We start from the raw sequence: 13,421 nt of genomic DNA, 5'->3' as shown, positions 1-13,421 counted from the left end.
CTTCTGCTGGGACTTTCCGATCACAAATGACTCCCGAAATCCTTCTCCAACTGCTCCACCCTGCCTGCACTCTCTTTCTCACCTCACTATCGCAGCCCCCATTTTCCTGCACAGTTGACCCCAGGTACTTGAATTCACTAACTTTCTTTACGTCTACTCCTCCTTGCATCTTCACTACACTCTCATCCCCATTCTCATTGATGCACATGTAATCTCTTTTGCTACTGCTTACCTTCATTCCTCTTCGTTCCAATGCATCCCTCCATCTCTCCAAACCCAACTCAACCTCCTTTCTACTTTCACCACATATCATGTTCCATGGTGACTCTTGCCTCACTTCGTCCGTCAAGCTATCCATCACTATGGCAAACAAGAAAGGACTCAAAGCAGATCCTTGATGGAGTCCCACCTTCACCTTGAACCATTCAGTCGTTCCAACTGCACACCTCACTGCTGTTTCACTGTTCTCATACATGTCCTGCACCACTCTAATATACTTCTCATTCACTCCACTCTTTCTCATACAATACCATAACTCATCTCTCGGCACTCTATCGTATGCCTTCTCCAGGTCTACAAACACAATGTAGCTTTCTCTGGCCTTCCCTGTACTTCTCCATTCACATTCTTAAAGCAAAAATTGCATCCGATGTGCTCTTCCTTGGCATAAACCCGTACTGCTGTTCACAGATTGCTACCTCTCTTCTCAATCTCGCCTCCAATACCCTTTCCCATAGCTTCATGGTGTAGCTCATCAATTTTATTCCTTTCATTAGAGCTATGATAGAGTCATGGTATCATACACTTTTCAATTATTTCATGTTATTCCCCCGAGATGCTTAATTGAGTTGGCGCATGCGCATTCTGCGCTACACACTTCCTGGTTTCCAAGTTGTTTGCAACAAGTCTTTTTTCCGCGAGTGTTGGCGTTAATCACTAATATCTTTATTTTCTCTACAAATAATTTTCCAGTATCCTCTTCATTTTTTAATTGTACTTTCGCTTTCCTTTTTGTACTGTCCACTTTTGCTTTCCTTTTTCCGTTTTTTTTTTCTTTTCTTTTCGGAAGAACGCCAAGACCGGAAACTTTCTTTTTTCTCCTCCTGCATAAAGACCACAAGCGGAGACCATCCACATCAGATCTGCTTTAATATCAACAGATCTTCGATTAAGGTACGTGAATCCTTTCATCATAGCACACCTTCAGCCTGTTCAGTGTGCTGAGTGCAGGATGTTTAGTCATTCTTCCTCCATCGCTAGTGATGGCTTTATTTGTGATAAGTGCAGATTAGTTAGCTCTCTGATGGAGAAGATTGCAGTTTTAGAAGCACGTATCCAGGCTTTAGAGAAGGCCAGTGAGAATGAGAACAGTGTAGTTTCTATAGGAGAAAATCTGCATGCCCTAGGTGGAGTTAGCAATCCCCCAACTCCGGCATTGGAGCTCTTATAGCGGGGCGAATGGGTGACGACTTGGCGGCATAAGCGTAGAGCCAAAGCTACTGCTGAGGCTCGCCCATGGGAGCACCACTCCTCTCCGTGTCACGTGTCGAACAGGTTTGCTCTCCTTAGTGATGCACCCACTGAGAAACCTGAAAGAGCTCTGGTTATAGGGGACTCTATCATACGGCACGTGAAATTAGCTCAGCCTTTAGGGGCACCAGCAGCTTTAGTCAGGTGTATACCGGGAGCCAGGGCGCCGGACATAGCAGGTAATCTTAGGGTCCTAGGCAAGCACAGGTTCTCAAAGATAGTTATCCATGCAGGAGCTAATGATATACGCCTTCGTCAGTCTGAGGTTACTAAGAGTAACTTTGTAGAGGTGTTTAAATTAGCGAAGGCGATGTCCGATGCTGTAGTATGCTCTGGCCCCATCCCAATGCGGCGTGGCGATGTAGCTTACAGCAGGTTATGGTCGCTGAACTGCTGGTTGTCCAGGTGGTGCTCTGAAAACAGTGTGAGCTTTATAGATAATTGGGCTAATTTTGAGGGCACTGCTGGCCTGTTAGGGCGGGACGGTATCCATCCCACTCGGGAAGGTGCTGCTCTCATTTCTTGCAGCATAGGTCATAGTCTCAGAACAGGCCTAGTTAATTTCTGACAATCCAGAGCCAAGGCCAGGGAGCAGACGAACAGGCTAAACCGACTGTCTGCTAGCTGCACAGAGTCGTCACTCAGGGTCCACTACATCGAGACTGTGTCTGTTCCCCGAGCTCAACAAAAAGGTAGAAATTTTCAGAAAGTTTGTTCCAGTAACCTAATCAATATAAAATTAGATCATACTGACTGTACAGCTGCTGCCAGCACCTTTGATCTAAAGGTGGGGCTATTAAATATTAGATCTCTTACATCTAAAGCGCTAATGGTTAATGAACTCATTACTGATCAGGAGTTTAATGTACTGTGTTTAACTGAAACATGGATTAAGCCAAATGAATATATAGCATTAAATGAAGCGAGTCCTCCTGGATACAGTTATATACACCAGCCTCGTCTAACTGGCAGAGGAGGAGGCGTCGCGGTTATTTATAACGATTATCTAGGTGCAACACAAAAACCTGGTTATAAATTTAATACATTTGAATTTCTTCATACTCGTATCAGAATCACTTTATTAATCCCCGGAGGGAAATTCAAAAAATAATATAATGTATGTAGCCTCAAAAAATAGGTCTTCCCAGTTAATTCCATTACTTATTATTTACAGGCCCCCGGGGCCATATTCTGAGTTTCTTCCTGAATTTGCAGATTTTATCTCAGATCTGGTTATTTCCTTAGACAAAGCTTTAGTTGTCGGAGATTTTAATATTCACTTCGATAACCCAGAAGACCCTTTAAAAACAGCGTTTGTGTCCATTTTAGATTCAGTCGGGATTAAGCAGAATGTCATAGGACCGACCCATAATGGTGGTCACACCCTCGATCTAATACTAACATTCAGATTAAACGTAGACAATTTAGTCACACTTCCACAGTCTGAAGTTATCTCAGATCATTATCTCATCTCATTCAAACTATGTCTGAGTAATAATATATGCACCTCACCACGCTACTGTATTAAACGTACATTCACGTCAACTACTGCACAGAGCTTTATAAATGATCTCCCAGAGTTATCAACTTTGATTGGGTCACTGTCAGCCCCTGCAGAACTTGATCAGGCAACTGAATGCTTAGAGTCAACATTCTGCTATACTTTAGATAATGTAGCTCCTCTTAAATCGAAAATTATCAGAGAGAAAAAATTAGCACCCGGGTATAATGACGCTCACACATTAAAACAGACCACTCGAAAATTAAAAAACCTGACCTTGATCCCTGTCGGCTGTCCAATTATCGGCCAATATCAAACCTCCCCTTTATCTCCAAGATCCTTGAAAAAGCTGTGGCACAGCAGTTATGCTCATATTTACATAGGAATAACATCCATGAAATGTATCAGTCAGGATTTAGACCTCATCATAGCACAGAGACAGCTCTGGTTAAAGTAATAAACGACCTACTGTTGGCGTCTGATCAGGGCTGTGTCTCGCTGCTTGTGTTGCTTGACCTTAGTGCAGCATTTGATACCATTGATCATTCCATTCTTCTGGATAGACTAGAAAATGTTGTGGGAGTTAAGGGAACGGCCCTCTCCTGGCTCAGCTCTTATCTAACTGATCACTGTCAGTATGTTGATGTAAATGGTGAGTTTTCTAGACATACTGAGGTAAAGTTTGGTGTTCCACAAGGTTCTGTCTTGGGTCCACTGCTTTTTTCTTTATAATACACACACATACACACACATATATATATATATATATATATATATATATATATATATATATATATATATATATATATATAAATAAATAAAACCTCTGGGCGATATTATTCGTAAACATTGTATTAGTTTCCACTGTTATGCTGATGACACACAGTTGTATGTTTCTGCAAAACCTGATGAGAGACACCAGCTTAATAGAATTGAGGAATGTGTGAAGGACATTAGACACTGGATGCTTATTAACTTCCTTCTGCTTCACTCTGACAAGACTGAAGTACTTGTACTCGGAACACATGCAGCTAGAAGTAAGTTTTCTGATTCCACAGTAACTCTGGATGGCCTTTCTGTTTCTTCACGTGCAGCAGTGAAAGACCTCGGAGTGATTATTGACCCCAGTCTTTCATTCGAAACTCACATTGAGAACATTACCCGGATAGCTTTCTTTCATCTCAGAAATATTGCAAAGATAAGAAATTTAAATGTCATTACATGACGCGGAAAAACTAGTCCATGCTTTCGTTCCCTCCAGGTTGGATTATTGTAATGCCTTACTGTCTGGATGTTCCAATAAGTGCATAAACAAGCTCCAGTTAGTTCAAAATGCAGCAGCAAGAGTCCTTACTAGAACTAGAAAATATGACCCCATCACCCCTGTCTTATCCACACTGCATTGGCTCCCAATCAAATTTCGTATTGATTATAAAATACTACTATTGACCTTTAAAGCACTGAATGGTCTCGCACCACAGTACCTGAGTGAACTTCTGCTCCTCTATGACCCGCCACGCCTACTTAGATCAAAAGGTGCAGGCTATCTGCTGGTACCTCGTATAGTGAAGGCTACATCAGGGGGCGGAGCCTTTTCTTACAAAGCCCCACAGTTATGGAACAGCCTTCCAAGTCGTGTTCGGGAATCAGACACAGTCTCAGCGTTTAAGTCTCGGCTGAAAACATATCTGTTTAGTCAAGCCTTTTGTTAATGGTGTTTATGAGGTAAAGGAGTAGATCTGGAGGATCCTCAGACAGAGTGTTTGGTAAACTGGGATGTATGGATGCTGTCAGTCCCCACTCGCTTGCTCACTCGAGTTTGTTGACGGTGTAGTGGCTGCTGCTTTATGTCCCGGGGCCCCTCATGCCTGTGTTGCCTTCTGGCTCTCCCCTTTTAGTTATGATGTCATAGTTAGTTTTGCCAGAGTCCCTGCTTGTACTCGGTGCAATATGTATACTGTTTCTACTTATTCAGGTGACATTGGGCATACCTAACAACCTGTGTTTTCTTTCTCTCTCCCCCTCCCCCAAAATAAATCTGTCCCTCTGAGTTACATGTCAATCCTGGGATCGAGATGCTGAACCTCTTCTGCCCCTCGGACCTGCCTGATCCATCCTGGTGCCCTGTGTCTGGTTGGTGTCTCATCGCATCGCTCCTGTGGAGGACGGCCCCATGAGGACAGTTGAAAGTCACACCTGGAGGACGCTCTGGACTCTTACAGTAATGCTTTTATGGCTGAGGACTACAGTTGACTTGCTAACTTTAGGACTGCAGTCGTCATGAACAGTTTTGCACTCAAGTTTCCATCAATGAAGAGTTTAAAACATCAACGAAACTGACTTCATGTTAAAACTGTTAATGTTATAGTCATGTTGTCTGTTGTTGCCCAAATGAGGATGGGTTCCCTTTTGAGTCTGGTTCCTCTTGAGGTTTCTTCTTCATGTCATCTGAGGGAGTTTTTCCTTGCCACCGTCGCCACAGGCTTCATCATTGGGGATAGATTAGGGATAAAACTGGCTTACGTCTTGGGTCATTCAGATTCTGTAAAGCTGCTCTGGGACAATGTCTATTGTTAAAACGCTATACAAACAAACTTGACTTGACTTAATTGAAAAACCCCTTGGTTAATTTTTTCTCATGCTGTTTAAGCCTGAACAAACAAACAAGCCGATTTTCTGTGCGCGCGCAGGGAGGGTGCACACAAAATCAGAGGCCACACCTCCATTCCCTGAGATTGCAGTGTGTGTGTGTGTGTGTGTGTGTGTGTGTGTGTTTGTTTCTCACCGGTCGTAACACTTGCCATGTAGGAGAGATTTTGCGTAGCGGTCCAGGTTCCCGACCGGATCATCACCCTTCATCCCTTCCTCATCATCATCCAGAGTGACGAAGAATGCTGCTTTCTCAATGCAGTCGAGAGAACGCTTATTTACCCCTGAGCTGAAATACTGCTTCCTCACACGGGCCCAGGGAACCCTGAACACACACACACACACACACAGAAGTAAATCACACAATCTCATATTGTAAAAATGTGTATAAAGTAAAACAATGGATCCGGAAGAGGGCGAGTCGGGTCCCGGTGGTGTTTTTCTTGTGCTCAGTATTTTCTGGGCTTGACCTTGGTGACACTGTTAGTGATGTGATTTTATCAATGACACTGTTCGGTGTTTTCCTGCATGACTAACTCATGAATTAACTGTAGGTAAAGGAGGGGTGAAAGCTCAGCCAGAGCAAGGCAGAAGGTATTGTTCAAAAGAATGAGAATAAGTGCTAACAGCCATGCTTCCTCTTCCACTGAGAAACACAGTAAAAGAAAAAAGCTTTCACTGACAAAATTCCACATTTATACCAATTAATAGATGACTGATGAGTGACTGCAGATGGTGATCAAAGGGGCACACTGCAGCTTTCACTGCAAAACATGTTGCAGAAGGTCACAGCCTGAGGGACAGCGAGACACTGAGCTACACACCAAAGGTCCTGAGCTCCTAACTCCTACATGAATGAGTTCTGTTTTTCTGTTTATTGATTCACTTATTTATTTCATCTGTGTTTATTTTGGCAAAGTGTTATGTAATTGTATGTGCGTGCGCATGCTATATAAGCAGAGATAGTGTTAAGACTGCAGCAATCTTGATTTATTCACTTGCCTTGGCAAAAATATTTGACCTGTAACACATACTCAAAAAAAAAAATCATCAGATGAAAGAAAGAAAGCACAACTTTACTCATCACACACTTGTGAAATTTCCTCTCTGCATTTTACCCATCTGAAGCAGAACACACACATGAGCAATGAGCGCACACACACACACACCCAGAGCAGTGGGCAGCCATGCTAACAGCGCCCGGGGAGCAGTTGGGAGTTCGGTGCAGCGCTCAAGGGCACCTCAGTCCAAGGCCGTCCCATATTAACCTAACCTGCATGTTTTTGGACTGTGGGGGAAACCGGAGCACCCGGAGGAAACCCACACAGACACGGGGAGAACATGCAAACTCTGCACAGAAAGGCCCTCGCCGGCCACGGGGCTCGAACCCGGACCTTCTTGCTGTGAGGCGACAGCGCTAACCACTACACCACCGTGCCGCCCGATGACACATCCCCCCACCCCCACATGAAACCCCACTCCAGATTTTCCTAAGTTGAATTGGTTGCCATGGAAATACAGGAGAGAAAAAAAAAAATCACAGAAATCTCACTGTCAAAAGGCACTACTCGTCTAGTCACTCAACATAACCAAGAGGTTTTGTGAAAAAATTCCTAATAGTTTGAGTTATGTGCCTGAAATTAAAATGTTTACAGACCGACAGAGCGATAGCTACACCCCCCACATTATATGCCCATTATTGAACACTATTTTATTGGTCTTATAAATGAGAATTAACACTAATCCGGCACTGGGGGGCACTGCAGCTACACTTATAAGCTTCACTCCCTCACAGCACTTTATGTGAATGACATATAACCGGGTACAGTTTGACAGTAGCGTTAAGGGTTTCACTGTGCAGTGTGTCGTGTGTGTGCGCAGTGTTCAGTCTCCTCACAGCTCCGGCTTCAATCCTGAGCTCGGGTTTGTGCGGATTTTATCTTCTCCCACGCCTGTGAGGTTTTCCTTTGGTTTCTTCAGTTTTTACGTGGGAGGAAACATTCCAGCATAATAAACTGGTCTTGCGTGCGTGCGTGCGTGCGTGTAGAACCTGTTTCCAGCAGTCAGTGCTCCCAGTTTCTCCTCTCCTGGTACAGGTGGTGTCGGATCATCCAGGATTTTCTGGATCTGGTGTTGGATCTCTCGAGGACAGAGAAGACGGCCGGCGGAGTAAACCCACAGCCTGAAATAGCGTCCCCTGTGGTATACTGCCACAAACTCACTGTCCTGCCAGTGCTGCAGTGTGTCTGAGAGAGAGAGAGAGAGAGAGATTTTTTTTGTTTTTTAATTTTAAAATGCTCATTTAAAGCTACACACAGGGCACTGTGCTAAACCATCATTAACAGTCACAATACAAGCAGAAGAAAATGACTCAACACTTTATTCTCATCAGACCTGCACAGGACTTTATTAAAACCACCAAGATCATTAAACTGTTCATCAGTTTGTAGTAAGCACATGGAAATTACTTTAACTGTCTCAACTACTGATCATCTGAACTTTCCCTGTCCATATCAAAAAACTTAAAAATAATAACATTCCTTCTTCTTACACTATGCACCAGCCCAAAATTAAAAATGTTTGTGGAAAACGTTTCTCCAAATTGATGAAACAACTTAAAAAGAACGCAGAGATGTTCGCTGTGGAAGGAGAAACATGATCAAAAAGGCCTGTGAACTGTAAAAACCCACTCCTCCAGTGAGGAGATAAAGACACACCAGATGCAGGAACTCGGAGCAGATCAGTCTAAAAACACTCTGTGGGAGGTTAATGTGGTGTGAAACACACAAGACACAGATTTTTAATAACAAAGTACTAATTTAAGTAATTCCTGAAGAGGTGGGGGTTTAATCAGTCAACGCTTGAAGACAGTCAGCTGTTCAGATCACTGAGAGAAAGTTCAAGCCGTTTGAGATGAACATGTCAGAGGAGGACAGCTGATTGTCCGGGGTGACCCCAAAAGGTACATGCAGGGCCAGATGGTGAGATCAGAGATGAGGGAGATCACCAGATCCTGACACAGAGACGCAGCTCCAGGGATGAACAGCACTTAATTTTTTTTTTATTTGGGGCGTGTGTGTTAATCTTCAGCTGTTGAGCTGATGTCCATCAGGACGCATCTGTTAAACATGCTGAGACCATCGCAGACAGAGTGACACCTTCACACACACCAGGCCTGTCTGAAGTCTCCCGTTTGTGGGCTTGTGAAGGATTAAAGCCGTCCGTCTCCTTCCTCATGCCAGTCTCCTGCGTTAGCGGTGACTTTTAACGAGGGGAAAACATTCCTGACCGTCTGTCCATGGACTTAAAACTGACCCATTCAGAATACCAGCTTGACAAAGTTTCAGCGTGTCTCTGTGTGCATTCATCAGCAGATGTGTTGATCTTACGGCAGTTTTCTCACAGAGTTCAGTGATGGTCAGGGAGATGAAGTGACTGAAGACAGATACCCCTTTTCCACCAAATCAGTTCCAGGGCTGGTTCGGGGCCAGTGCTGGTGCTGGTTCACAACTCGTTCAACTCGCGAGCCAGCTGAGAACCAGTTTGCTTTTCCATAGCTCGCGGTGCTAAGGGGAGCCACGTCATTACGTCGCTGTATACGTCAGTTACGTCGCTACGTTTGCATAAACCTTGGCGTGAACATCGAAGCAAAAACAACAACAATAATAATGGATGACTTCGCGTTTGTACAGCTGCTGCTTCTCGTCGCTTAAAAATGGCGACCTTTCACGGTCTTGTTATTGTTGTTGGTCTTAACAACTCCGCCCCCCCCCCACACACACACTGATGTAAGCGGTTCTTTCCTCTGGCCCAGCAGAGAGTTGGTGCTAGCCTGGAACCGGTTTTTCTGGCCCCAGAGCCAGTTCTTTGTCAGTGGAAACAGAAAACCCGGTTCCAAACTAAGCACTGGCCCCGAACCAGCCCTGGAACTGCTTTGGTGGAAAAGGGGCATGAGAGCTAGACGAGTGATAAAAAGGACTGCTGAACACCGAGTCTCCATCCAGCCAACTTCCAGGAGAAAGAGCCTTTCTTTGGAAAGTCAGTGCTTCCCACGCGTGGAGTTTGGATACAAGTTATTCAGAAACAGGACATCCCTGACTAATCCCCCTCTGGACCAGTGAAGGACAACTCACGCCTCCCTTTACTTTAGTAATGAACACATGAGGAACAACCTGGATATGAACTCTATACCCACATGAAAAAAAATATATCTTCTTTCCCCAAACCCAAAGTCTTTCAGTGTCTTGAACAAACAAGCAGTCACACCCTGGTCAACTCTAGGGTTGCAAAGGGGTGGAAAGTTTCTGGGAATTTTGAAGGGCCCAGGAATACTGGGAATTTTCAATTTTGGCATTTTTTAAGTTTTAAACATTTTAAAACATTTCATCACCCAGAAAAACAAATTAAAACCCATGGTAAGCCTTTCAATTATGTCCCGTTTTGTGCTAATTAAGAATAGGACATATTGCTAAAGCCCAATTAATAAAAGGCTTTTAGTTTTTCAATATTAGTATTATATTCCGATTTTTCAGTGAAAAATTATTATTCTCAATCGCAATTATCTAGTCCGAGGGACACTTAATAGAAATCCAGTCAAAATTGTCAAAGGCCAAATGCGCATTCCCAAGTTCCCTACCACAAAAGTGTAGAAGGTCTTGTATCCCTTGGTCTACTACACATATTCTGAATACATTTTGTGTTGGGGACCTCTCGAATCTGCATTTGAATAGATTTCTATTAAGTGTTCCTTGGACAAGATATCTAGTAATTTTGAATTGAGTAGATTATTTTTCTAGAGTGTACCCTTTGGTAAGAATTAACTGGAAATCTAACTCATTGCATAATAAGTAGTGATTTCTAAAAATCTTGCAAAAACTCAATTTTGACCATTTTTATTACAAAATTTTTACAAAACTTGAAGACTTATCTACATATTTAAAATCACAAAAAGGTATCATATCATAAAATAAGGAATATTTTTTAAAAAATTTAAATTTCTAATTACTAGTAGTCTTGAAATAAGTTTTGCTGCTTGTAAAATATATTAGTGCCACTTTTTTCTTTGAATCTGGAGCAAGGCTGTTTAATGTCATTGTTTTAATAGCATTGTATACCCTAATCATTACTTCTAATCCGATAATTTGAAAGCAAATTACTTGACAGGATACGGTTTACAAACCAGCTGCAAAATGAAAAAGGAATTCAAGTTGTTGAAGTATAATTAGTAAACAAAAAAGTTACAGGAAGCGGTCTTCAAAATCATAAGTAGAGTTAAAGCTGCTTTTGAAGACAAGTTCTCACAAAGTCTGTTATTGTTTAATTCATTATACATGTACCAGGGGAAACCTGTACTGTTTTTGTAAAACATTTGGTTATTAATTTCTCAGTTGTTTAATTAGTTACATGCTTGTTTTTGCTTGTATGTTCTTCTGAACAGAACAAAGGCCCAGAGAAATATCCTAATCTGAATAAAAGGACCTTATTTTAGGGCAGCACGGTGGTGTAGTGGTTAGCACCATCGCCTCACAACAAGAAGGTCCGGGTTCGAGCCCAGCGGCCGGCGAGGGCCTTTCTGTGCGGAGTTTGCATGTTCTCCCCGTGACCGCGTGGGTTTCCTCCGGGTGCTCCGGTTTCCCCCACAGTCCAAAGACGTGCAGTTAGGTTGACGTGGGGCGGCCTTGGGCTGAGGTGCCCTTGAGCGAGGTACCGAACCCCTGACTGCTCCCCGAGCGCTCTGGTGTGGCTGCCCACTGCTCTGGGTGTGTGTGTGTGTGTGTGTGTGTGTGTTCACTGCTTCAGATGGGTTAAATGCAGAGGATGAATTTCACTGTGCTTGAAGTGTGCATGTGATGAATAAAGGTTTCTTATTATTATTTTTTTGTATCGATTTTTAAATAAAGTTGGTTTTGAAAATTCCCAAAAGTTCCCCAAAATTCCCATGGAAATTTTCCACTCTGAAAATTCCCGGGAATTTTGCAACCCTAGTCAACTCCATCAAGGACCTGTTACTGCTCCACAGAAAACAAACCAACTGCAAGATCAGAAATTCTGCTCGAGTCTAATCTCTCTCTCACTTCCTTGTTTGCTCTCTCTCTCTCTAAAATAACAGACGGTCCAGTGATGAGTGCCGAGTGGTCTGAGACACAGCACGTTGGTGCACAATAAGAAAAAAAAAATCCGATTTGACAAACATTTGAATATGATTTTATAAATTGGTGCACAGCAGTGATTCTGGTCTCCAGGTCTTTACCAGCAGATGATTTCATGGTTTTTAGGTAATCAGGATAAAACCAGCTCATGCACAGGACAGAGGGAATATTCCAGCATTAAAACATTTACAAGCAACAGAAACGTCCTGTGCTTATACAGCTAGTGGCCAAAGTGCTCGTAAAAAAAAAAAAAAGTCTGCTGGAAAGTCATCCCACGAGACTCTAGTGTTCATGTCATCCAGAGTCCAGCGGAGATCTTTAGATAGGTTTCAAATGTGGGGACACGTCCAGAAGCAGGGACATAGCAGCCTCATCACCAAGTGCAGTAAAACTCTTCAGCATGTGAGTCTCACTGAAGAACTCGGTCAGGTCGCTGAAAAGCAGTCAGGAGTTTGTGCTGAGACAAACAAGTAAACACTGGCTGTACCTGTGTGTCTCTCTCTCTGTGTGTGTCTCTCTCTCTGTGGGTGGGTGGGTGTCTCTCTCTCTCTCTCTCTCTCTGTGTGTGACCCAGAACAGAACTCATCCCCTCTTAACCTTCCCACTCAGGAACAGAGCAGGTTTTTCCCCCCTTTTAAAACCTAGTCCAGTCCAGGGTTATCGCTTTCAGTTTGCTTGAGAAACGCGATGTCCTGCTCAGGTTCTTCTGCAGTTTCACCTCCTCTGAGTGATGGAAAGTGATGGACATCACTGACCCCCCAAAAAAAAATTACGTCCACACACTTCCTGCCATTGTTCAGGATTTAGATCTTCACTCCTCTGATGTTTGCTTTAACCAGTGGTACTCCTCCCTTTACTACCTCAAATATTGACAAAAACATTCACTCCATCCACACACTGACCTTTCCCCCAGATTCCCCGTTCTACTTCACTGGTCTGGTCACTCAGACTTCCTGGAGGAACACCAGCTGAAGGTTTCTTCTGCTCCATGATCTCTGATCACAGAACTCGTGTTCCTTTAAATCCTCTTCCATTTACATTCAACAAACCAAATGTCAAGCACATCACAGAGAGGATGGAGAGGAAGAGGACAACACCCTGGGATTTATGGACATTTTTGTTTATATGGTCGTTTTGCTTTTGGACAGATGTGATGCAGTTTGAGACAACAGCGTTTGGGTTCACAAACCACATCATGACGGCAGATTTCTGATCATCTTCTCAGCAAAAAAATTAAAAATAAGACTGCTTTCATCCATTTTCTGCAAAGATCATTTCAAAACTTCTTTATTTCATCGAGGGAAAGTATCAGCTGATCCTGTCTGTGAAAACTCTTCATTTACACGTTCCTCATTCTCACTGTCCCTGCTGTCCCCATTCCCTCACTGTGGTGTGTGTGTGTGTGTTACCTGTCTCCTCTCCTGGAGTGCGTGTGGTGTTAAACATGCGTTCACACTGAGCTGCACACAGAGGGATGACTGTCCCAGGAACACGGCTCTACAACACACACACGCATCACTACAGCTGTACTGACACACTGACCAGGCAGTAAAATCAGATGACATTAACGTTCCATTAGGGAAGTAATATGA

At 43.3% G+C, this 13,421-nt stretch overlaps 1 protein-coding gene across 4 annotated transcripts in view; it reads right to left on the bottom strand.

The window, feature by feature from the left end:
- cpt1a2b (carnitine palmitoyltransferase 1A2b) overlaps positions 1 to 13,421 on the bottom strand; it is a 118,976-nt gene that overhangs the window by 87,774 nt on the left and 17,781 nt on the right. For all 4 annotated transcript variants that reach the window (XM_060902354.1, XM_060902353.1, XM_060902351.1 and 1 more), the window contains 3 exons: positions 13,239 to 13,326; positions 7,731 to 7,926; positions 5,817 to 6,005 (listed from right to left, as the gene is read on the bottom strand). In XM_060902354.1, coding sequence (XP_060758337.1) covers positions 5,817 to 6,005; positions 7,731 to 7,926; positions 13,239 to 13,326 — 473 coding nt within the window. The remainder of the gene's footprint in view (positions 1 to 5,816; positions 6,006 to 7,730; positions 7,927 to 13,238; positions 13,327 to 13,421) is intronic.

Source organism: Neoarius graeffei, chromosome 20 (genome assembly GCF_027579695.1).
Source record: "Neoarius graeffei isolate fNeoGra1 chromosome 20, fNeoGra1.pri, whole genome shotgun sequence".
Lineage (NCBI taxonomy): Eukaryota > Metazoa > Chordata > Actinopteri > Siluriformes > Ariidae > Neoarius > Neoarius graeffei.
This window is presented reverse-complemented; position numbering and strand designations above follow the sequence as displayed.